Source organism: Melospiza melodia, chromosome 12 (assembly GCF_035770615.1).
Source record: "Melospiza melodia melodia isolate bMelMel2 chromosome 12, bMelMel2.pri, whole genome shotgun sequence".
NCBI classification, from domain to species: Eukaryota; Metazoa; Chordata; class Aves; order Passeriformes; family Passerellidae; genus Melospiza; species Melospiza melodia.
In genome coordinates this window covers 11644872-11669604 of record NC_086205.1, presented here as the reverse complement: position 1 = coordinate 11669604, position 24733 = coordinate 11644872, and the positions used below count along the sequence as shown (strand labels likewise).

The 24733-nt window shown below is 45.7% G+C and overlaps 1 protein-coding gene across 1 annotated transcript; it reads left to right on the top strand.

Annotated features, from left to right (window-relative positions):
* The first annotated feature begins 2513 nt into the window (after positions 1–2513).
* SCG2 (secretogranin II) lies at positions 2514–8120 on the top strand. The gene is made up of 2 exons (XM_063166801.1): positions 2514–2596; positions 5842–8120. Exon 2 carries the CDS (start codon positions 5856–5858, stop codon positions 7731–7733), a length of 1878 nt encoding a protein of 625 aa, XP_063022871.1. The 5' UTR covers positions 2514–2596; positions 5842–5855; the 3' UTR covers positions 7734–8120.
* Positions 8121–24733: the final 16613 nt, after the last annotated feature.

The window sequence follows — 24733 nt, the reverse complement described above, 5'->3', positions numbered from 1 at the left end:
AGGGTTGATTGATTAACTTTTATCTTCTCATGATGCATGACTAGGTGAGGGAGGGCATGTGACAAGGCAAGCTGTTGAGAGAAATCACTGCAGATAGAGCTGGGCTGCTCCCAGGATGCACAAAAGGATGCATGTGGTCAAAATTCACTCAGAAAAACGAGATTACCCCGCTCTTTTGCTTAAGCAGTTGATATTGAACTAATTCTAATGCAATTTCCTAAAACTGAGAGATGCTGTGATGTGATCTTACTCCTGTATAAAATGCCATGAAACTTCTGATGACAGAACAGATCCAATTTTCAGTTGCATGACTCATTCTGAGGAAAAGAATGCTGTACATTCAATATGACCAAAAAAAGTACATTCAGTAATGTACTTTCAGGGCTCCTCCTTATAGGGCTGTGTGGATGCAACCAATCATAAGCACAAAGTCCAGGCAACATTTTTTGATATGGAGTAAAATTGACAGATGGATTGTAGAGAGCCTTTGGAAAATTTTATCCACTGAACCCAGAATAGCCACAGCAGACCTAAGCCAAGTGTCTGGCTGACTTTACATGCTGTAAATCTGAGTTGAGTGGCTAAGGAGGATGGAATCTTGCTCATGTGTCAGATAATTTGGTTTGTCTGAAATGTGCTCTACAGCAGAAGATCAGGGATCAGGATGGATGGGGTTCAACAGGATGATTTCATGGGAAAGAATTTGCTCCATGAGTATTACTCATTTGGTGACAGAATGCACGAGAGCCTGTTGGAAACACCTGCAGAAGCACAAGAAAATTCCTGAAAGTCTGAATTGAGTAATTTTCTGCTGGGTGTTCTTTGTTATTATTTTGTTTGTTGGTTTTGATTGCATTGAGTATTCTGTCCATGGGCTGAGGTGTATCAGTGTTTGCAGAGCTGTGTTTTGTGGTGCTCAGAGCCCTGCTGAAGGGATGTGGTGCCCAGCAATTCAGCACCAGCTGCTCAGAGGGCACCTGGACCTTGCCCTCAGCTCACTGCAGCATTGCCTTTGTTTCCCTTCCTCAGGGCTGCCAACACAGGCCCTAATGCAGTATTTTCTGGGCTCTTTTCTTCCTGGGTCTGCTAATGAAAGTGTGTGTGTGTGTGTGTGTTGGATGGAATCTGGGGCCAGAATACAGCTGCTGCTGAAGAGTTTCAGCACAAAAACTCATACTGTATTTTACTCATAAAACTACATGAGGTGAAACAAGATCTCTTATTTCCAGATTTCTGTGTCAGCTACAGCAAATGCAGCCGGGATTTTCTTCTTGTCTGTTCATGGCTACAATTATTTCTAGCTTACTGTTCTTACAATAATTTAATTTCGTAATGTTTATTGGCTTGGAAGGTACATTCATCCTAGGTTTTTTTGCATTTTGTGCTGTAAAAGGTCAAAATTGTCAGGAAAGATTTATTTTTGGGGAAAAGGAATCCTTATTTAAAAGCCAAAGCAAAACAACCTTTCTGTAATAGAAACGAAGCAGAAGGAGCAAGCTAAAACTCTGAGCATCAGCTGAAGCCATGTGTTACATCTTGTGTTTTGTGATTTATGGCATGTTGGTATTTACTCCTCCCACTGATCCAGGCGTGCAGGTGCTGCCCTTTTTGAGTGCTGAAAATGGAGGTAAAACCATGAGGGCCTTTTCAGCAGTGCCCCAGGGATGGGCAGCCCCTCTCTGGCTGCATCCCCATCCAGAGCAGTGCCAGCCTGGCCCCTGTCCCATGTCACAGCCACCACAGCCGGGGCACACGGCTGGGGTGGGGCTGCTGGGGCAGGAGGAGCCTTCTGCCTTCTATTTCCCCACCGTGTTTCAGTTTGTCCGTCTGCCTCAGACAAACAAGGGAGGGGTGTCCTTCCCCCGCAGCCCATCTCTGTTGGTGCAGAGCTCCAGAGCCTCCTACACTGATGACCGGGCCATGAACTATCCCTGCCCTGTGACAAAGCCAGAAATGTGCCACAACAGCTCAGTCACTGAACTAAAGAGAAAAAATAAAAAACCCCTGTTGGCCATAGCTGTTGAAAGGCCGTCTCCTGCCAAGGCACGGGCACAGCCAGGCACGCTCACACTGACCCTGGGTGCAGAGTCATCCTCACAGCCGGGATGCTCTCACATCGGCTTTAGCTCCTGCCCCACAGCCCTGGGTGTGTGCCCTGCTGCTGGTTTGCTCTGGGTCGGGTTTATCGACTCCTTCCTCCCAGCCTGAGAAGCAGAAGGCACTGACTCCATCACTTCTGCCTTTTGCTTTCTTTTTTATTTTTAAACCTTTTCCCCTTTCCTCCTTGCCTTCCTTTTCTCTCCTTGTTTATCCTCGTTTTTCCCCTCTATATTTTTTTACTTTTCTCCTTTTTTTTCCATCCCGTCCTTTTCCCGCTGCCGGTTTGACGCGCCCGGGCTGGGGGTCGCGGACGGTCCGGCGGTGCCGAGCCGGGCGGGGCTGGGCCGTACCGGGCAAGGCGGGGCCGGGCCGGGCCGATGCGGGCGGAGCCGAGCCGAGCCGAGCCGGGCGGGGCCGTGACGCGCGGCCGGGGCGGTATAAGCGGGCGCTGTCCGGGTGCTGAAGGCGGCGGAGCGGCGGAGCGGCGGCAGCGCAGGTAGGGCTGCAGGGCCGCCGGGCTGCAGCGATGCAGGGATGTAGATGGGGATGCAGGGATGTAGGCTGGGATGCAGGGATGTAGGCTGGGATGCAGGATGCGCGGAGCCCCAGGGCTGCGCAGGAGGATCCGACACCGAGAGAGCGCTGAAGTCGCACCTTGAGCCGGTGGTGCCGGGGCTGGGCTTGCAAGGGAACGCATCTCTATAAAATGCACCCCTATCACTGTATATATAGTATACATATAAAGATGCATGTATAAATGCATATGTATCGTACCGGAGCGCTCCCGCGAGCGGCGGCGCTCGGCCGTGCCCGCTCACAGCACTTCACGGATGGGCAGGGGGATCCCTCTGATCAAACACCCTCCGAGCCCCTTCCCAGATGGATCCGCATGCAAACAGTCCTTAGAGTCACTAGGACTGCCGTGGGATTGGGATTTTACCCCTCGTTGCTGTTTTGTTTGTGTTTTCGGTTCCTTCCACAGGGTAAAAGGTTAGGGATGCTTATAAACAAGGCGGATTTGCTGCAGTCGTGTTATTTATTGCAAAAAAGAAATGGGAGGAAGAGTGCATGATATACTTATTTTCCCTATGGATAACTGCTCTTATGTTTCACCTAAGGCTGTCAGAGCAGGGACACATCTATAGGAAAAAACTATGAGTTTTCATAGCTAAATTTCACTGGAAACATTAGAGTCACATCAGAAACAACTGCCAGGAGAATGAGAGAGAAAATTACTGCTACCATGGAAACATCCCAGAAACAAGATATTTTCTGTGTCTGTTTTTTAGGGAACTTTTTTCAGTCTGTATTGCCTTTGTATGTGTTAAATTTTGATAATGGTTGCCTCATTTTGTAAAGAGGAGCTTCTTCATCTTCATTTGCTGGCTAAAAGATGATTTTCCTGTTTGTTAGGTTCTAATACAGGAGAAAATATGCTCTCCATCTAGACTGGCTTCACAGTTATTGATCTGAAGACAAAAGAACTGTTTTGGCATATTGTCTTTAGAGAAGCACAGGAGAGAATGTTTACAATATTTCCTAAAGATAGGCTAAAATGTCCTGTTTTAAAAACAAATGTGGAATTAAAGTCTGAACGACTGGGGAGGAACACTCTTACCTTGGATAGCGCAGTATATTTAATGACAAGATTTATGACCTGAACTGATAGCTTGTAAAAGAAATCATCCCCAAATCTGTTTAACAAGACTTTCAAATATCATCTACCAATGAATTAGAAGTAAAAGTTGACCAAGAGGCAAATGCACAGAAAATATGTAGAGAGGAGCCAATGATCTGTTATTCCTGCAAAGGAAATATCCAACTGAGCAACATCCTTGTGGAACACTAAACTAAACTTTGCCTGGCTGCACACATTTTGATTTCAGTGGGATGCTGACAGCCCTTGCAAAGGCTGTAACAATCCCAATTGTGTGCAGAGAAGGAGGGTGAGTTCCTGGTCCTTGTGAGTGGGAGGTGCTTGGCAGATGATTATAGAAGGACTCTCCCTTCCCCCATCCCTTGGAAAGGACAGTTTCTCGTGTGCTGACAAATGAACTCTGTTAATGACCAGTCTGCTGAAAAAGAAAGCCTTAATTTACTTATTTGCTACAGAAATAGAGAATTAGGTGATGTTTGGCTGGGGGTGTTTTGTTTGGTTTTTTTTTTTTTGTTTGTTTGTTGGAGATTTTTAATGGATATATACATTTATGTCCAGCGCTAATGCCTTTTCTGTGACAGAAAATGAAGCAATGGGTTGGCTTTGACTCAGGGCAAACTCAGATCCGGAGGGCGGGACTGTCTAATTAGCTGTTGAACTAATCATTTGTGAAATCAATGCTCAAATGTATCCAGGCTTGAAGTCAGAAATGTTTGGGGAAATTGTTTGCTATTATGCCTGTTGGCCTGCTCATGCATACTGAAGGGAGGAAAATAAGCAGCTCTCTGAACTGATAGGGCTTTAATTATTTAGTTAAGTCACATTATGTTAAGGACAAAAATGGAGTGGAAAAATCTACAAGTGAGCTGAAATGAACACATTCATGCTCACTTTCTGCTTGCAGCAGTGGGTAAACACGGTGTACACAGCTCTTTCAGGCTCTCATGAACTACCAGAGTCTCAGCAGGATGCTTTAACAAGCCAAAAACCAAAGGAACCAAAATAGGTCGATTTATCAAAGCAGTTGATATCTTTATCATTCCTTTCTCATATTGTACTTTATTTGTAAATGCAAGTGGGTCAGAAAAGAGTCCCATGTGTCCTGTGGCCCCAGTGTGCCTGAGAGTGTCCTGGGGAGTGACTGGTGGCAATTTCTCCTGTGCTGTGGGGAGGGTGCCCAGCTCCCTGCAAGGCTGGGGTTTTGCAGCTGTACCCTCATGCACAGTGATGCTGTAATCATCTCACTTCTGTCACGGGCGCGTTTTTCCCAGTTCTGCTCCAGAGTTTATTTTTGTCTGGTGTACGCTGGGCAGACATGGGCTTCTACTGATCTATTCTAACCAAATTTGCCAGTGGTCATGTTTCTGCCTGTCCTGGGACCTGATTCAATTTCTGCTGGAGTGAATGAATAAGGAAATGAATGAAATCACCACTCAGAACCTACCTACTCAAGCTCATTTCTAAGATGGGCTTTCAGGGATTCAGTAAAATTATTTTATACCTTTAGGATAAATGATATTTTTCCTCCCATGTAAGAGATCATTGCCCTAGGAAGATGAGTCATAGAGTCATTAACCGATATTCCATTGTAATACAAATAATTTTTTAATATGGAATAGCAAAATAAAGGAAATAGCTTCAGTACTATGAGTAGTGACAGAAATAAACTTGCAAGTAATTTTATATGTCATGTTCACTTCATGACAATAATTTTATTGCAGTTAAGCACCATTCAGCAGTAATGTCCTGGCAGGAAATTAGATGACCTATGGAGCAATCTCACAAAATATTTCTGTCTGTAGTTTTAATACTAGTATTTTGAGCAGCATTTAAATTTATGGATACACCAATTTTGTCATTTAGGTGCTTTGTTCTCATGATCAAAATGACATCTAGGTGTGTCTATGGGCATTTCATGAGTTATATAGGGTTGGTATTTTGTACTTTGGTGCTGCCATTGGACAATTAATGTTCATAAAGTACATGAAGCATAGAGATAAGAAATTTCTTGCAGAGCTCTCTTTCCTAAGCCTGTCTCCATGTGTTAACAGCTTCTTTTTCTTCTTCTTCTTCTTTATTTAAAGGAAACGTTTTAAACATGGCAGAAACTAAAACCTTCCAGCCTGGAACAGCCTGTGCTCTCACCTTTTTTTTTGTCCTAATCTGTTGGGTCGATGCAGCCTCCTTCCAGCAGCACCAGCTGCTCCAGAAAGACCCAGACTATGCAATGAAAAACCTGCAAAGGCTCCCAAACCCCGACATGATCAAAGCCCTGGAGTACATAGAGGACCTTCGCAAGCAAACCAACAAGGGAGAAGGCAGCCCTGACTACAGCTCTTATCAAAGCGTCCCCTACCTCCTCCCACAGAGAGAAAGCAAGGACCAGCTCCACCTCCCGGATAACGCGCGGGATTCTTTGACTGAAGATGAGTCCCAGTGGGTTAAGGTGATGCTGGAAGCCTTGCGGCAAGCCGAGAAGGAATCAAAGGCTGGCCCAAAGGAGAATAAGCCCTACGGTCTGGGTTCAGATAACAGCTTTCCAGCCGGAGTGACTGATGATTACGAGGCTTACAAGTGGCCTGAGAGGTGGCAGAAGTACCTCAAGATGCCGCTTGGGCACTATGAAGAGGGCTCAAGGGACAGTCCCTTCAAGCGCACCAACGAGATCGTGGAGGAGCAGTACACGCCCCAGAGCCTCGCCACCCTCGAGTCCGTGTTCCAGGAGCTGGGAAAGATGGCAGGGCCCAGCAGCCACAAGAAAGAAAGGGTGGATGAGGACCAGAAGTTGTACACAGATGATGAAGATGATGTGTACAAAGTGAATAACATTGCGTATGAAGACGTGGTTGGAGGAGAAGATTGGAATCCCATAGAGGAAAAAGTGGAAAGCCAAACCCAGGAGGAGATAAAAGACAGCAAAGAGGAAATTGATAAGCATGAAGAGGAGATTGATGAGGAAATGAAAAGATCGGGAAAACTCAGCTTCCTTGAGGATGAAATAAGAAGAGAAAATAAAGATCAAGTGTCAGAGGATGTTTCAAAACTAATGAATTACTACCTGAAGAGGCTGATGGGTAGTGCTGGGAACAGGAAATTAAGGACTGGAGGAGAACTTGAGGAAAAAAGAGCATCCATGTTTTTGGATAAACAACTTGATCCTCAGGCTATAGCTCAGCTGATAGAAATCTCAAGGAATTTGCAAATTCCTCCTGAGGATTTATTAGACATGTTGAAAGCTGGAGAAAAAAAGCAGCTTCAGAGCGAAAGGTTGGAAGCTGAGCAGGAAATGGAATTCCCAGAAGACCTTGACGAGATAACTGAAACCAATCTGGGACAGAGTGATATATTTAAAAATAATATAAACTCTAAAAACGGGTACATGAAGCAGCCTCTTATTCCAGAAAATCTACCCGAAGACCTCAATATTGAAGATATTGTCAGCCTTCTGGGAAATGACAATTTAGCTAACCAGAATCCCTCCTACTTACTAAATCGTCTGAATCAAGAAAATGACTTGCCAAGACTGTCTTACATTCCCAGAAGATTGAAAGGGCACCTGTTCCCCAAAGCTGCCTGGATGAACGACTTGGAGAGGCGACAAGCGGAGTACGAGAAGCTGAATGAGAAGGATGAAGAGCTGGCTGATTACTTGGCAAAGGTGCTGGCCAAGTACCCCGAGGTGATCAACAGCAACCAGATGAAAAGAGTCCCTGCTGCAGCCTCGGAGAGCGACCTGCAGGAGGAGGAGCAGCTGGAGCAGGCCCTCCGAGAGCACCTCAACCAGCTGGGACCACAGGAGGCTGCCAAGCTGGCCTCGCTCAGCAAAAGGCTCTCCATGGCTGGGGAGGCTGACGACACGCAAACCAGGCAGCTCCTGGATGAGGATATGCTGGCAAAGGTGCTGGAGTACCTAAAACAGGAGAAGTCAGAGCTTGAAAGAGATCACATCACCAAGCGAGCAATGGAAAACATGTAATTGTTCCCCAAGTATTATTTCTCTTCAATGTGTTGACTTCTTTCCCAATTCAGTTGTGATTTATTCCTGCTCTCACACTAAACAACCTATGGTAGACTATTTACCATTGAACAGTCTGCATATCTTTCTCAGAGCTGTTATATTGTTTATTGATATATGTTATAAATTATGGGGCAAACAACAAATTGCTCCAAGTGTTTTAAGAAACAATTTAATGATATCAAGTAAAAGTATAATGTGCAAACAAATGACCTTTGCATTGTTAATAAAACATGATAAATGAAGAGTGACAATTATAATTTGAAATTTTTAAGATTAATTGGATTATTTTGTTACTGTCTGTAGTGGTTTTTGTGCAGTATCGAATAAAAAAAATAAAGCATTATATATATATATAGTTTTATTTACAAGGCTTTTTCTATTCAGTGTTTTATTGTTGATGAATAAATTATTTCTGGACAATCGACTTTGTTTCTTTGTGACAGTTGATAAAGTCATACTAATTGGAAACATATTTTTACTTCTACAGATGACTCTTCTGAAACACATTATTTTCCCTACACATTAATTTGTAAGAATAAACTTGTGGTTTTCTGGGCCATCAACTGGTGTTACCCTTTAGGGCAGGGGGTACCTAAAGAGCTTGCTGAAGTCAGTCAGTGTAATACCTGCATTACCTACAACTGAAAATTTGGCCTCACATAATTAAGAGTATCTGTACCTCCTGGCAGCAGGAGGAACATAAATGATTTGTCCAGCTGAGACAGGCTTGATGATGAAGCTCTGAAAAAATACAAGATGAAACCTTCCTAGGTGAGCTCTGGGGAGCTCTGCAGACAAGTCCCCTCCATCTCTCATGGTGACAACCAAAAAGAAAGAAGCAGGGAGCTCCCCTGTGGGCAACAGCATTGGTTTGTCTGATTAAAATATTATTTCCTTCTCCAAGAAATGACCATTATATGTCACATAAATACACAGAAAACCTTTGCTATTCAGCACACTATCTGGACACTTGAAATGTCTCTTGAGCTCCTGCTATGACCTGCAGTAGGTGGTCTGGAAAGGTTCTGGCTCTTTTGCAGAAGGAAATGTGCTTGCATAACGCTGTGAGTCAGAGGTGGTTTTCACTGGGACAGCTCATTTCCAGGATTATAGTTTAAAAGTGGTTTTCCCTGTGGTATTCTGCAGCAGCTCATCTGGGCTAAGTGGGGTGGGGATGATTTTTGGCAAGGCAATGTCTAATGAAGTACAAAGGCTGCAGAAATAAAACCTCATCTTCAGTGTTGCCATTACCCTAAATATTCACAGCAGACAGGAGCTCAGCCCCTGTTCCAGCCATTATCCCTTGAATACACAGAGGACAATAAAACATCTGCTTTTCCAGGCAGGTGTAGGACCTGGAAGAGATGTCACACGTGGTGACACAGCACAGGTGGGATCCCTCGGCATCATTCCCCTCCTGCCATAGCCTGCAGCCCTCCCTTGCCCTGGGCTCCCCAGGCTCCTGAGCCGACCAAAGCCCTGGGGAACTGCTTGACTGCCTCCAGGCTCTTGCTCAGGGAGAGATCAATGACAAGTTTGGATACCAGAATGATTTTGGATCTAAGAAACCAGTGGTACAAACCTGTACATTAAAGGACAGATAAGTCAGGCACTGTGTGGAAGAAGAAATAAGCTTTGGAAAATCCTAATCTTGGCATGAGTAATTACATGACTTTTTAGAAGAACACCTCATTCACAGTGTGTGCAAGCCATCAGGGACTTTGTGGTTCATCTTCACAAAGAAGAAAAGGGGGGTTGTGCTTGAAATAACATAACTTTGTCTAGCAGAACTATATGGAAGTGTCAAGCTGATTTCAAGCTAAGAAGTTACATCAGTACTTTGCCCTCTTCAAGCCACAGAAAGCAGACAACTAATCTCCCTATGAAGTGCCTTATTTCTAACAAACTCATCTCCAACTCTATATTGGAATTAAATGAAATGAGAAAATATTAAACAGGCAGCACTCTCCTGGTAGCTGTAGCTGCCTCTTGCTATGCAACAAGGCTCCTGCAGCAGAGCAAAAGTTATACCTGAATATACAAGACAGCATTATCCAAATGTACATCCCATCATGAGATCTGCTCCATTAAACCACTCCAGAGCCTCCCCCTGCAGAGAGGCTGGGTAGTACTTAATTGTTCTTAATAGCCATGGCTGCTTCTGCTTTCATTTGTCTGTGGTTTGTGTTTTCCTTATGGGTGCAGTGGGACAAACAGTCATGTTGTTAATAATGCACAGAGAATGCATAATCCATAACAGATACACTATCAAGCTTATTACTATAATTATATACAAAATAAAGTGACCACCCTGCAATTTTTGCTCAGGCAAAGTGAGGAACAGATTTTTAATTCCCTTTTTGTGTTATGATTTGACAGCATCCCAGATGCAGCTGGTTTATGCTCTCTGTGTCAGTGGCTTTTGTCCAGCAAAGAAAATGTTTCTGCTCAAATCTTCCTCCTAAAACTTGCTTCATTGTGTCCTTGTATTTAAGGTCCTCCCCAACACACAGATCAAACAGAAATTCTGTATCTGATCCAAATACATCAAGCTGATCACCCTCCTCAGGATCTGAGGTAGTTCTTTGTACATACCCTAGAATTCATTTATTAGTACCCATAAGAGTAAATGCTGTGTTGTTTTTTTCATTAATTCATATGCTACTGCAAGTGCTTTGTTTACATCTGCCTCTTGATGATTCCATTATTTTGTCAGCTGGAGCTCTTAAATGAGAACACTTGTTGATTCAAAAATTAATGTAACCAAATTACCTCGACTGGAGAAATGAGATTGTAGCAATTATTTCCTTCTAAAAGGGCATTTCCACAGTGCAGTGGAAGGGGGTTGAGTTGCATGCAATGTGACAATTGTAACTGTTCCCCAAAGCACTTTACAAGACACTTGTTTTGCAGGAGAGATGACACAAGCCATGATTTTCTTAACATGACAAAGGGGAGCCCAGGCTGGGGCTCAGGCAGCCTGAGCTGTGCTCTGTCTCACAGCCTCACTCTGCCACTCCTGCTGTCACTGATGAGAAACCACTAATGATGCAAACCTGCATCTCCAGACACACCTGAGGCAGCCCATCTGCCATCGGCCAGGTCACACATGGAGCACAGGGGCTCTGTGGGATGTGCACCCCATTCCCTGCACCTTCCCCAGGCTCCAGGGCTATTTACTCCATATGCACAAATCTATACAGACACAGCTGGATGTCAGCTGCCCTCTGAGTCTGTTCAGCTACCCAGCAGCCTCCAAAGAGGTTAATGTGAGCTACAGGAGCTCCAGTTAGCAGCAGCAGGCAGGTGCAGAGCCTCTAGTGCATAAAGTGGAAAGGAGAAGCCCTGAATCACAGCTGATTAGCTGGAGAGCCACGTTATTCCTGACTTTTGGATCATTCAAAAACATTTGAGGTCGTTAATAATTCATTTGTAGATGTAGCAGAGCTCTAAATGTGGCTGATTAAATGCATTTGACGTTTCTCTTGGGAGAGGCTGTTATTCCAGGAAACCACTTGGTATCTGCAAATGTCTTGGAATTAGTGTACTCAAAATTACAGGTTCACTCACAATGTTTTCCCCTGCAAAGAAAGGAAAGTGACCTCTGATTCCAAATGTAATGTACCCTGGTGAATAACTATGGCACATTTACTTTAGAAGTTCCCCACAGGCACTCAGCAGATCTGCTGTGCAATGACATGGTCCAAAGTGCTCTGCCAAGACAAAAACCTGCAGCCCATGGGCAGGGCAGGTCCTGCACACCTGGGGAAGATGTTAAAAAGGGGCTGTTTGGCAGCAGCACAGCCCCTACAATGGCTGCTGAGTGATATCCTTCCCAAAACCCTTCCTGGCATCAGCCTGGCAGCAGAGCCCCTTGCTGTATCCTGGCACAGGAGCCAGGCTCTCATGGAATGCCTTGGTGGGAGTGCCACAAAGCCTCCAGGTCCTCTGGGCTGGATGAGCAGCATCCAAGACAGGATCTAAAAGAAATGATGAGCTTTATTCTACTTCTGTGTCTCCCCAGTTATGTCAGCAAATCTGACAAGCCAAACCACTGGGTTTGTTTGGCTTCTTGCCTAAGTTACAGGAAATCCATTCAGGTGTAGCTGTGGGGTGCATTTTGTGCCACTCCGTTTAAAAGTTTAGTGAGAACTAAGAGTTAATGCAGATTTGAGCATGTTTTTCAAGGGGGTCACCCACGTCAGGGCAGTTTTCCTACTTCTCTGCAGTCACCACCATTGGGACACCTCCTCTACCAGAGGCAGTGGGATCCTTCCCTGACAGGACTTTGCTCAGGTCACCTTGGGAAAGCATTTTTGGGTTATTTTCCTCTTTCCCTAAGCTCATGCCAACACACAGAAAGGAGGGCCACAGCATCTGCCTGTTGAGATCTCCAGGTGAAACATGTGGTCATTTTTTATTGTCTATTAAACTCTTTCCAAAATCATACATCCTTTAAGTGGATCTTTTCCTAGCTCAAATTTTAGATAACATTTAGTTTCGCATTGTACATATCTTGAGCCTGAACACAAGAAGAAACCTCCCATCCCCACTTTTCTCTCTCCTCTTTGACCTAAGAGAAGGCATGAGACTGCCTGGATGAGATGCAACATATAATTTCTGCAAAGAAACACATTTTTACCATGGCTACATGTTTTGCCACCTGCTGATAAATGTCACAGCAGCACAACAAACCACTTAGATCTTCTTGTACTCCCCTATTCAGTGTGTAAGAGCCAGGCCAGGAACATCACACACACAAACAGAAAAAGGTAAAAACAAAGATAAGTCACTAAATGGGGAAACCCTCAACATTCCTTGCTTGTTATTCATTTAGCATAATAACATGTTATATCCCTGCAAGTAAGTTTTGGGATGGAAATATAATCTGACAGGAAAACTATTTTCTGCAAGGGTAAATCCAATCTGATCCAACACACTATCAAGTGATTTTTTTTTCTTACAAACATGAATGCAACAAGGTAGAAGCTTTTTGATAGTGACTAGCACACTGAAAGAGGCTAAGAAAAAAAACTAAAAACTAGATTGGGAAATTTTATTCTGTACGTAAATCTGCAACTACCACCATATTTTACTGGGTAATTTAGCCAAGAGAAATGTTACTGTGCAAACCCCTGAGCTTTTAGTCTCACCCATGGCCTCAGGCTTTGCTTTCCTAGAAGCAATAGTCAGGTTGAACTTTGTTTAAATGTTTTTTTGACTTTCTAATTTCTATTTAAAAAATGCCAGTCCCTGGCCCTCTTCTCACTCAGAGTGTGTGGTCTGAAGCTGGTGCAACCACAGTAGCACAAACTTCTACAAACAGCTGGGACACAGTGGCTGCTCTAATGCCAAGATGTTCTGTCTTCTGTGTTCCTGAGTCATGTCCTTGTGACAAAGGAGCTATTTTATCCATAGGATCTTTATCTGCAGGGAAAGTTTATGGATATTTTTATTCTAGAAGAAAAATTACTGTCAAAAATGACACAACTGAAAAAAACTTAGAAAAAAAGGAAAGCTACCAAATCCTCAAACTTTATCACCTGTTACTTTTTTACTTATTACAAAACCACTGATTTGATTTTATTTCATGCAGTTTCTTCTTTGCTCCTTTTAGAGTCATCGCACTGCACTTTTCTGATGCTGCACAAGAGTTCAGAGCTGCTGCCTGCTTCCCCTTTTGGCAGCACCTTTTGCATCAGTTTTATTTATATCTGACCCAACGCAGGGGGATCCAACACCTTCACCCAGCTCTGTGCTGTTTGTGTCTGTGCCAGGAAATTGTGTGATATCCCACACAACCAGGCTGGTTTAAAGCTGAAGCTCATTCCCAGCCCAGAATAAATGTGGAGCAGGAACAAGAACCCTCCACCATGGACAGAGAAGTGCTTGGCACTGTCACCCTGTTATTCAAAGTTATTCTGATGTTTACGTTTTTGTAATGGGGTTTCTCATGCACTTTTATGTAAATAATGATTTTTTTACATTCCTTTCTAGCAGAGAAATTTGATAGACTGGTTTGGTTTAACCAATGTAGCTAGAGAGGTGGCAATTTCATCCTCCAATCCATGATCACTTTTGAAGTCTATAAATATTGGAGTCAGAAATAAACTATGCCTTTTTGCCTTGGATGTTTCAGTGTGTGTGCGTGGTTCATTCTGTGTCCTGTTACAACCTGGCCCTGCCTTGGGCAGCCCCATGTGCCCCTCCCAGGTGGGGACAGTCAGGGACAGCAGTGCAAACGCCTGGAGGCACAGTGACAAATGTACAGCTCAAACATGTGGTTTGCAGGGGGAGCCACAGAGAACTCTGGTTTTTTCAGCTCTGCTGTGGCCATGAACACCCTTTGAGGTGAGAGCAATGTGCCCTCTGTGGGGGTCTCCATGCACAGGGAGCCACACCAGGCTCCAAATGCCTTGGCTCCAAACCAGGATGCTGCTGACACATCCCCCTCAGCTCTCCCCACCAGCCTTCCACACAGGCTGGGGTATCAACTCTGAAAAACAGGAAAACTGCTCAGGCACAGATATGAGAACAAAAGGGATGGTAAGTAATTTGGATATTTAAAATATGCCAAGGTAAATTGTGGCAGGCAGGTCAAGTTCCTGAGGAACAATATTTTGACAACAACCTTCCAAGAAAATTTAGGTAAAGTCAATACTTGCTCAAACACCTTTTCCCATCCATCTGATTCACAAGTAGACAGTCAGAAAATGTGATTAGCTTTATTTCATTAACCCTGCTAAAGGAAACATTTATATTTTTAACTTAATATTGGAAGCTTGCTGAAGTGCTCTCCAAAGGCAGGTGATGAATGAGCTGGGAGCCCTCCCATCCCTGTCACTCCCTGCCACCATGTGCCATGGGGAAGATAAATGATAATTTATCCTGGCCATGCTGCAGAATAATGGAATCATCTGGGGAAAATGGGACTGGAGCCTGCCTGAAGATCAGCATTCCCCTGGGCAACCTCAGGCTTTGGGAGCCTTCTGTCTTTGAGCTGACACCTCAGTGTTACTTTCTTGGATAACTCATTTGTTAGTCAGGTTGTGTAATTTCTTTTTCTTCCATTTACCATACTCCTGACTTTTCTCAGTGCATGAGTCAGTAAGCCTGGCTTCATCTTCTTTATAAGTTCTGAATCTACTTTATTGTGGATAAAGTTCTTGCTGGCCAGCTCCTACAGCTTAAATATTCAGAATGGAAAAAAAAGTGGAACTTCACCTTTGGCTTGGGTGTTTTTTTAAATTAACTCCTGCCCTATAGCACCTCTCCAATGAAGCAGCCAAAAGCAGACTGTTCTATCAATATAAAAAGGAAATGACCTTTCAAAAATACACACTTTACATATCAAACTGCAGAGATAAAGTAGAATATAGTTATTCTATGCCAAGACCATTGAGACACTTGCCTTTTTCCTAAGAAAATGACTTTGCCTCACAGCTCACCTTTTTATAGTGCACATTATGCTGCCTGTGAAATTCATTACTTGCTCTCCTCCATAGCCTGGTGCTGATGTCTTTAGGAAATGAATTTTTTAATAGCCTTCTTGATGAACATGTGTTTTGTGGCACCTGAAAATAGATGTACTGCAATTCTGGGCTAGCTGCACATTTTACCTATTGAGCTGTACATTTCAGTAGCTGTGACTTTCTATGTGTGGAGATGGAAATCATTTAAAGAGTCATTTGCCTGACAAGATAGGATTATTTGTCCTCCTACATATCCTATGAGTACAAAGTTGGATTTATAGCTTGACCTTTTTACTTTACATCTTTCAAGAGCCTAAGAAGAAGGAGAGAACTGCTTTCTAAAGCTGGGTGAGCACAGGCACTGCAGTGATTTACCCCCTATCAGGAAAGACTGCTGAGATGCACAGAGCAGCAGGTGCTTCAGTGCAGCTACTGATACAGAAAATATGGAAGGAGAGCAGGCAGGACCCTGCTGGGCATTCACAGGTTAGGAATGAGGTGTGGGCAACCATTTCTGCCACCAGATCTGGCTCGGGCACGTGGAGACAGGTCTTCAGCTTGACTTTCTCACAAGGAAGGCACCAGCCTTGGCTCCCCAGCGTGTCTGTTACTCATCCATTTTCTGAAAAAGAAACTAAAGCCAGGGATGCTGTTCTCCTAAAAATATTATGACTTATGGAACTGTGAAACAATTTGGCTGCCTAAAACTGGGCATCTGCATTAAAACAGCTCATCTTCCCAAGCTGCTGTGCCTTGGCAAAGCTAAGAAAACATTGGGGTTTGCTTTTGCCTATAAACAGCCACATTTTTGTACTGGGGTAACTTATACTGGGGTAACCTATACTGGGGTAAGTTCCTGCAGCCCTGCTGGCTTCATTGAGTACAGAGGTGTGACCGTGTTCACAGGGGTCTTAGGGTGAGGGAAGAGATGAGGATCTGACTCCATGTTTCAGAAGGCTTGAGTTATTATTTTATGATATATATTGTATTAAAAGTACACTAAAAGAATAGAAGAAAGGATTTCATCAGAAGGCTGGCTAAGAATAGAAAGAGAAAGAATGATAACCAAGTCTTGTGGCTCAGAGAGTCCCAGCCAGCTGACTGTGATTGGCCATTAGTTAGAAACAACCACATGAGACCAATCACAGATGCACCTGTTGCATTCCACAGCAGCAGATAACCATTGTTTACATTTTGTTCTTGAGGCCTCTCAGCTTCTCGGGAGAAAAAAATCCTAAAGAAAGGATTTTTCATGAAATGTGTCTGTGACACAGAGGTTTGGCCATCTAGACCGGTAATTACATGGAGATAAATGATCTCCCCTATGTCCTGGTTGGGTGTGTGACAATTCCATGTGCAGCCAGATGTCTGGAGAGCACCATTCCCTGTCCAGAGCCCCTCTACCCTGTGCTCCAGGGAGCAGCAGACACTGACAGGCTGTGGGAGCACAGCTGAGACAGAACCACCTTCCCAATCCAAACAGGAGGAGATCCAAGGCACAAAATGTCCAAGGGATCTGTGAAGACCCAGCACTGATCCCCAGAGCCCCACAGGAGGCTCGTGTACCTCCTGAAAGCCAGCCCTGAGCACTGATAACCTGCTGTAAGTGGGCAGGGACACCTCCCCAGTGTCCTGCAGCCCCAGGAGCTGGGATACCCTGGGATACCCTGGGATACCCTGGGATATCTGGGCTACCCTGGGACCAGCCCGGCCCTCGGCTGGGACCATCCCAGGGGACAGAGCTGCTCCCAGCCATGCTGGCAGGGCTCCCCTGCCCTCCCCTGCCCCAGGCACTGCCTTTGGGCAGGCTCTGAAAGGCTTTTCCTTCCTCAGCCTGATCCCCAGGCCTGGGGAGCACAGGGGGCAGTGGCTGGGGCCCTGTAAGGACAGACACACTTATGGTCTATCCCTGCTACATCCAATCCAACACTTACAAGGATCCAAATATTATCGAACTCCAAACACTTCATTTCACACAACACAAAATTTTATACAGCTCTTGAAGTTTTTCTTAAAGCTCTTCTATAAAAATGAAGTATAAGCTGGAGGTAAGAATCATCTGAACATAAAATGAACTACATTCTCTTCTGAAAATTCCCTTTCTGTTTAGCTTCTAAGGGTTTTTACCTGTTCAGGAATCTGCAGACTGCTTTACTCAAAGGACACTTCCATTTCTCAGGATAAAAAATCTTGTTTCAAGAAAAGAAAATATCATTCTCCCCTCTTAAGGTAGAAAGCAGAAAATAGGATCTTCTTTTCAGCGTTTCTGTGGCCAATAGCATCTGTAAAAGGCTTTCTGCATTCCTTCTGGCAAGAGAATTAGTGGAGAATTAAATATCACATAAATATATTGAGACAAAACTACAGCATGATGCAAAATATCCTGCATCAAGAGTAAGGTATCCTCCCATCCATGGAAGTATTGTTATTCCAGAGAAGTCTGTCAAGGACCATTACTGATAATAGTGTATAAAAGCTGTAGTTCTGCTCCCCAGAACTAGCCAGTTTGCTTTCTTCACATGTAATTTAGAATTTGGTATAATTTTCAGCTTTGCAGTGCTGGGAGAGCAGTTCAATGGACTTTTAAAGTTAATTTTGAGAATCCAGTTCAATTTAGCAAGTAATTTACAGGGACCAGCCCTCTCATTGCAGCATGGTTTTGTGCCCATTGCAGAAAGCTCAGAGGGGAAGGAAGACAGTGTCATTAGCTACCTCACATAAATGCTCTCCAACACCAAATGCAATTGTGAGTGGATATATTAAAGTGTTGAGGTGCCAATTAGCTACTTCAATGTAAATTATTCTTTTCCTTACAGGGTGGATCTTCCTTAAACCTGAAATTGCTGCAGCTCTGATGCTAACACCGAGTCATGAGATAAATGAATCACAGAGTCAGGTTACTGCATCTGCAAAGAATGTTCTTGAATCTATCCCAGTGCTACAGCCCTTGCAGGAGATCTGTGTGTGTGTGTGTGTGTGTGTGTGTGCAGGTATCTGTCAGAGGAAGCAATCCCCAAGGGAATTTCTGGTGGAATAACCCTGTGTGCTCATAGGGCTGGAGAAGCAACCAGCTGGAGCTTTGGAGCTCTTGCCCATGGCCCCTTTAGGTGAGTTCCCTCCTTTAGGTGAGTTCATGGCCCCTTTGGATGAATTCACTCCTTTAGGTGAGTTCACCCCTTTAGGTATGTTCATGGCCCCTTTAGGTGAGTTCACCCCTTTAGATGAGTTCACCCCTTTAGGTGGGTTCATGGCCCCTTTAGCTGAGTTCACCCTTTCTGGGCACTTGATCAGCTCCTCCAAGCCCAGAGCTGAATCCCCTCTCACTGAATCCCCTCTCACTGGACAGGGCACCCAGCAGGGTGGTGGCAGATTTACCAGGGCTACCCTGACCTGGAAGTTTTGAATCTGTCCCTGCTCTGTCCCACTGGTCAGTTCCTGTCCCCATGTTCCTCAGCTGCCTTTAGGATGCCAAGTTTGCAGTGCAGCAAACACAAGCCAGCAAAGAGGAAACAGCTGTGTTACCCTTAAAGACAGATAGCTAGAGGCTTTCCAGAAATTTCTGGAGGTTTTTGCAATGTTGATCTCTTTGCCACACCCAAGATGAACCCAAACCCATGGGGTGAGCTTTGTGCACAGCTTTTCATGCACCCCACATCCCCCAGGAGTAACAGCTCCTCTCACCCCACCTTGGGGCCCCAGTGCCGCTCCCATTCCAGCATGGGCTCCCTGCATCCCACCTGCCCCTGTGTGCCTGTGCTGGCCATCAGGAAATGGCATCTGGGAGTCTGGGGGCTGCTGCAAAGGGCCCACGGCAGCCCAGGAGGTGCACAGGCCTGATCCTGGTCTGCCTGAACATGGTGCTGCAGCCCACACCGAGCCAGGAGATTTCTGAGAGGGGCAGGCTGAGTGAGAGATGATGCTCTGCAACACACACACAGCCAGGAATTGGCTGATCAGCTCTTGCCTGAGGTCACAGAACACAGTAAATACAGAAATGGGATTATAACTGCATCAGCCTTGGCCTTCTCAGTTGCATTTCTAGCAGAGGAAATGCTAAAAGTATCCACAAGTACTCTGGCCAATTAGTTACCAAATGTTTCTGCAATATCTATAGCATCTTCACAGTTCAGAGTATTTGCTGTTATTGAAATTATGAAATTTTACTACACTCTGCTTTCACCCTTTGCAGAGCAGTAGCAGAGCCCATTATCACATTGCTAGCTGTGCTCAGTTAATGCCTACAGAGAAATTAATGGCAAAAATCTGATTGCTCTGAGCTCAGTGGGAGTCCAGCACTGCCATCAGTATCTCCCAGACTTTGTAGGCTCTTTAGAGACCATGTCTGTGAAATATGCCCCATCCCTAAGGCAAAGCTCTAAAGCTCCCTCCTTTTTCTAATGTTGTTTCTAAGCTTTTAAATCTTGTGTTCAAATCTGCCCTAACTGGGCAGTAAGTTCCAAACCCATTGCACAAACCTGAAAAGGATTTTGTAATGTTCCTATATTTAACATAGAAACATTGGTGAAGTTTTCAGTAAAACCAAAGTAGCTGTTGCAGGACACTTACAGATGTGGGACTTGATCAGGGGACACAGCCCCAGGAGCAGCTCCACATGCAGCTGGGGGGGTACAGCCTGAAGGAGCCTCACTGGAAGGGAACAGAGCTGGAAGCACCCAGCCTCTGTGGTCACTCAGAGGCTCTCAGCAGCCATCTCCATCTCCTGCTGCTTTCCAGCATGTGCAGAGTCTGGCTGGGGCTGCATCAGCCCTGATGGGATGCTGGCTCTTGTCAGCAGCAGCTGCCTCTGCAACATTAGTCACACATGCAAAACAACTGAGCCCACTGAGGAGAGACAGCAGCAAAAACTATTCTTCAATTTCCTATTTTGCTATCTCTGTACATCTGGCTGCTTGTTTGTCTCATGTCTCCCAGCCCTGATCTCAAGAGTGATTTTTTCTGCTGGGGAGATTTCTTCCTGCAGGATATCTGCCTTTGCCAGGCTGATTGTGCAAGTGGAAATGAACTTCCATTGAAAGGGATTAATTAAAAGAAGATCAGAAAGATTAGCTGAACTATAACTGGTTTGTGCCTTCCCTGTTGAATGAAAAGCATTGTGCTACAAACAATGGAGCCAAGGGCCAGCCCTTCCCCATAAGTATCCAGCCTTTTCCCTGTATTCTGGCTTTAGCAGCAGCTCCTTGCTGGTACATGGGTGAGAGTTGCTGTAAGGTTCTGGTGCTCAGCACTCACACCCACACAGGAAAAAAGGACAAGGAAAAATGTCCAGTCATTCCCAGGGCAGCCCTGCTTTGTTTCAGGGAGGTGGGCTTGGGGTCACAGCTCTCCCAGCACAGCCCATCAGCCAAAGGAGCTTCATTTGTGATGCACCCAAGCTGTGCAACCACCAGGGACTGTGTCATGGTGCTCATGGAAAGACAGAGGTGTTTCTAGCTTCTGTCTGTCTTTTAGAGCTGTTTTCCAAGGGCTACTCCTGCCACTCTGAGTTGCTTGGGTGACAAGTTTCCCACCCTGGGGCTCTCTGAGAGCTTTTGGGCCTGCCTGTGCTACTCATGATGGCTGGGCCCTGTGTCTCCTGCTCCACACACAACCCCCTTAGCAGGAGCTCTGACCAGCACAGCAGGAACCAAGCATTTTCCCTGGCACCAGAGCTGCAGAACACCAGCACAGCTCTGGGCTGGCCAAGGCAGTGCTGTGTCTGGTGGTCATTTGGAGCAAGGGCAGGAAACAGGGCTTGTCCCACCCCACTGCCCCCACATCCCTGCCTCTCCAGCACATCTGATGGGCTGCTCCTGCTGTACCCAACCAGCCCCACTGCCACAGTGCTTTCTGCAGGACAAGGCATGGCAGCAGATCCCCAACACCATGACAGAAGGGACTGGAGGGTGTTTCAGCATTTGGAGACTGGAAGAGGCCAAGTCCAACCAGAAGCAATGAAAAAAACCCTCCCAAAGGAATTGTGTTTACCTCAATTACACAGGAAACCCCTCTGTGGCTGATGCTAGAGAGGCTTTAGCTCCTCTTGTAAACAGCAGTGTTCTTCCCCTTCTTGCATTTTCTGCTGCCTGCTTTTTTCCAGCTCAGAAACTCAAGGGGGAAAAAATAGAAAATGAAGACAAACAACAGAAGAGAGAGAACAAACTTGAAGTATAACAGGTCAGGAAGAACAGAGAGAAGGCAGATCAGGAGGTCCTGTCCTCCCCATCTCAGAGCACATGAGCAATCAATGACATGAAAAGCAGCAAACACAGAGCTGATGGAAGGAAAAACTGTTTCATCTAATACATAATCAGACCAAAGAACTCAGTGCTCTGAATGGACATCCAGGGAAGGACATGGTGAAATCTGAACAATTTGTGTAACGAGAACAAGAGCTTTAGCAGGTAACAGCCTCGTGTATGTGTGTGTGTGTGGGCATGATGCAAGGCTGCTGGGAGGTGCCTGGAGCACCCAGTTTGCTGCAGACCCATTAAGCAGATGGACAGTGGTGGCTTTGCTGTGGCAGCCCTGAGCCCTGTTCTCTGTGACACTCCTGTGTGGCCAGGAGCCCATCCCAGTGCAGCCCCCCAGCCTGCACCTCTGGCTGCCACCTGCAGCACTCACTGTGTGCCAGGAGAACAAATCAGGGCTAAAACGCCTAGGAGAGCATTCAGGATGTGGATTTTATTACAGTCTACACAAACTCCATTTGCAGCTTGAGCACAGCAGACTATTTATGAGAGGAGTTTTGCTGCTGCAGATAATGAGGCAGTTTTCAGCAAAGTGTAAATCTGCTGGTGCTTGTAGGGGCTCCCAGGCTGTCAGAGCACAGATCATCATTGCTGAGTGCTCTGCTAATACTGTAAACAGTGATGACATTTAGAGAATTGTTTAACTGAGGGAGGAGGTTTAAGTCACTTCTGCAGTAATATCTAATGGGAGGATAGACCTCTGCAGATTACACATCACAGCTCTGGCAGCAGGCTGCAATGTCTTTAAGCTACAGCTTTAAATTAAGAATAATGCCTTTTAAAAAATCCTAACTCTCAGTTGTGGTAAGCATGTCTGGGTAAGATGTCAGAAAGACTGGAGCCCAGACCATGGATGCAGTATCTGTCCTCATCCCATGGAGCAGTGTGGAGGATTGGCACACCATTACAGTGGTTTATTGCACCTCTTAAAACCAACACACTGCAAAGTGCTTCCCACCAACAGTCCTTCCACTTGGATTTGAGTTAAGCCTTTCCAAGTCTGAGCATCCAAGAGCATGAGGAATCAGTAGGATGCACATTTGAAGGAAGACTCTTGTAACTTTGAGAAAATTATTTCCTCTACAAGGATTTATTTATCTTATAGCAAGGTAACATTGAGGCAATGTGAGATGAGTGTGACATCTCTTTCCTGAGCCCACAGCAAAGAAGAAGCCCTTGGTCTGTGTCCCTGAGACCATGCTCATGAATGTGTGGTTATTTCTGCAGCAGTGCAGGAGGTGTGTTAAAGAAAGCCTCTGATCAGTACAAGGGTATGTTAAAATTTAGCCAAAGTCAGTTTAGCTTTGAAGTGTATTTAGCTTTCAAATTAAAGTGCAAACAACCCTTACATTGCTAAAGCCAGTGTTAAAGTTACAGCACATCTGCCCCTAAATTTCAGTGAGAGCAGAAGCAGGTGGCTCCTTTTGGCCAGGTTTGTGCTGGCCCAGCAGTGCAGCCCTCCCAGCACAGAGAGAGCTGGGACAGGAGACCCTTCCCCAGCACAGCAGGCTGGGGGCTCAGCTGGGTCTGCAGGATGGTGCTGTGGCTGAGCACCAGAGGGGTTCAAGGCTTCCAACCCCAAATGTGCAGCCTGGCAGCACAGGGCAGGGACAGCAGCACAGGGGCTCAGCCACAGGGATGTTTCTGATCTCAGACAATCTGGGGGAATTGCAGGCTCTGGGGGAAAGCCCTGTGGCTCTGCTTGCCCCTGGCTCCCTCCATCCTCCAGCTGGAGGTGTGGAGGGCAGGCACAGTGGCCAAGCTGGTATTTCTCTCATCACACAAACCAAAAATAGCAGCTGGCCTTAATGCAGGTTTTTCTCTAACCACTTTCTTCTAATCAGCTGCAGAAAGGCCAGCCACCATCTATTCACCACAGAGCAAGATGGAAATGCTGGGCAGAGCTGCCAGGTCATTCATTTAACCTCGAGAGTTTAATCCTCTTACTGTGCCTCCATGAGCAAGGAGTGGGACAGCCCCTGGCCAGGTTCATGCCTTCAGTGAATTAGCTGCACCATCCATAGGCTTGCAGAAGGACAGAAAATCAGAGCAGTACCACGCAAGGAAAGCAACCTCTGGCAGCTTATCCTGAGCTGGCTGGGAGGGCAGGCAGGCCACAGGCAATCAGAGCAGCCACAGGACATAGCAGATACCATTTTATAATACATTTTTCCCCCAGCCAATTTAAAGCTTGTTAAAAGTGGGAGACCAACAGCGCTGAGAAACAGCTGAAGAAGGAAAACTGGTTTCAGTAGCATGAGATTTCTGTCATATGAGATTTTCTGCACATACCTTCTGTCAGAAGCAATCCTCACTCTCAGAAGTCCCAGTGAGAACTGAGCCCCAGTTTCTCACTTCAGTGAGAAACTATAAATGATGGTCCATTCACACAAGGTTGGCTACAGCCTGCAAGGGCCATCCAGCTGCATGAAGCCCTGTTTCTGAACCCAGATCTGCTCCTTTCCCATACACAACATCTGATAACCAGACATTCTGCTGGCCCTCGCTGCAGCACACTGACCCTGCTCCCTGGGCTGATCTGCCATGCAGCTCTGCCTGCAGCACGGGGGGATCCCTCCTGCACCAAGGCTGCTGTCCTCCTGCTGTCCCAGGCCTCACGTGTCCCCATCTGCCCATCAGCCGCCGTGTCCTTGCTCTGAGTTACAACTGCAGCACACAGGGCCAGCCTGAGGTGAGCCAAACCCCTGAATGTGAATGTGGTGCCCACCATGGAGAAGGACAAGCATCCTTTTGTTCTCTGCAGCCTTCTCCCAGTGACCTGCCTCCACTGCCAGGGCATGGCCCCACGTGCAGGAGCTCTGTGCCTCCCTGAGTGCCTCCAGCTGGCACTGGGTGAAAATCCTTTCTTGAGAAGAAATTCTCTGTGTTCAAACCTGGGCAGGGGTGGGAGAGTCACTCCTGTGGAGTGCTCCAAACACCAGAGCCCAGTGGCACCACTGGTGGTACCACTGATAGCCCAGGGGACAAGGGATGGGACAGAAGTCCTTCTGCAGCACACACAGAAGACACATTCACATTCTCTGAAAAATCCCTTTGCCCAGGATTTTTCTCCTGGGAAGCTCAGAAGCCTCAGAGAAAAATGAAAACAATAATTATCTCATTTTCTTCTCTTGTGTTGTGCTCACATGTGGAATGTGCTTGGAGATTGATTGTTTCATTGGATTCTGGTGTGAGTTGTTTTCACTCTTTGGCCAATCAGGGCCAAGCTGTGTCAGGA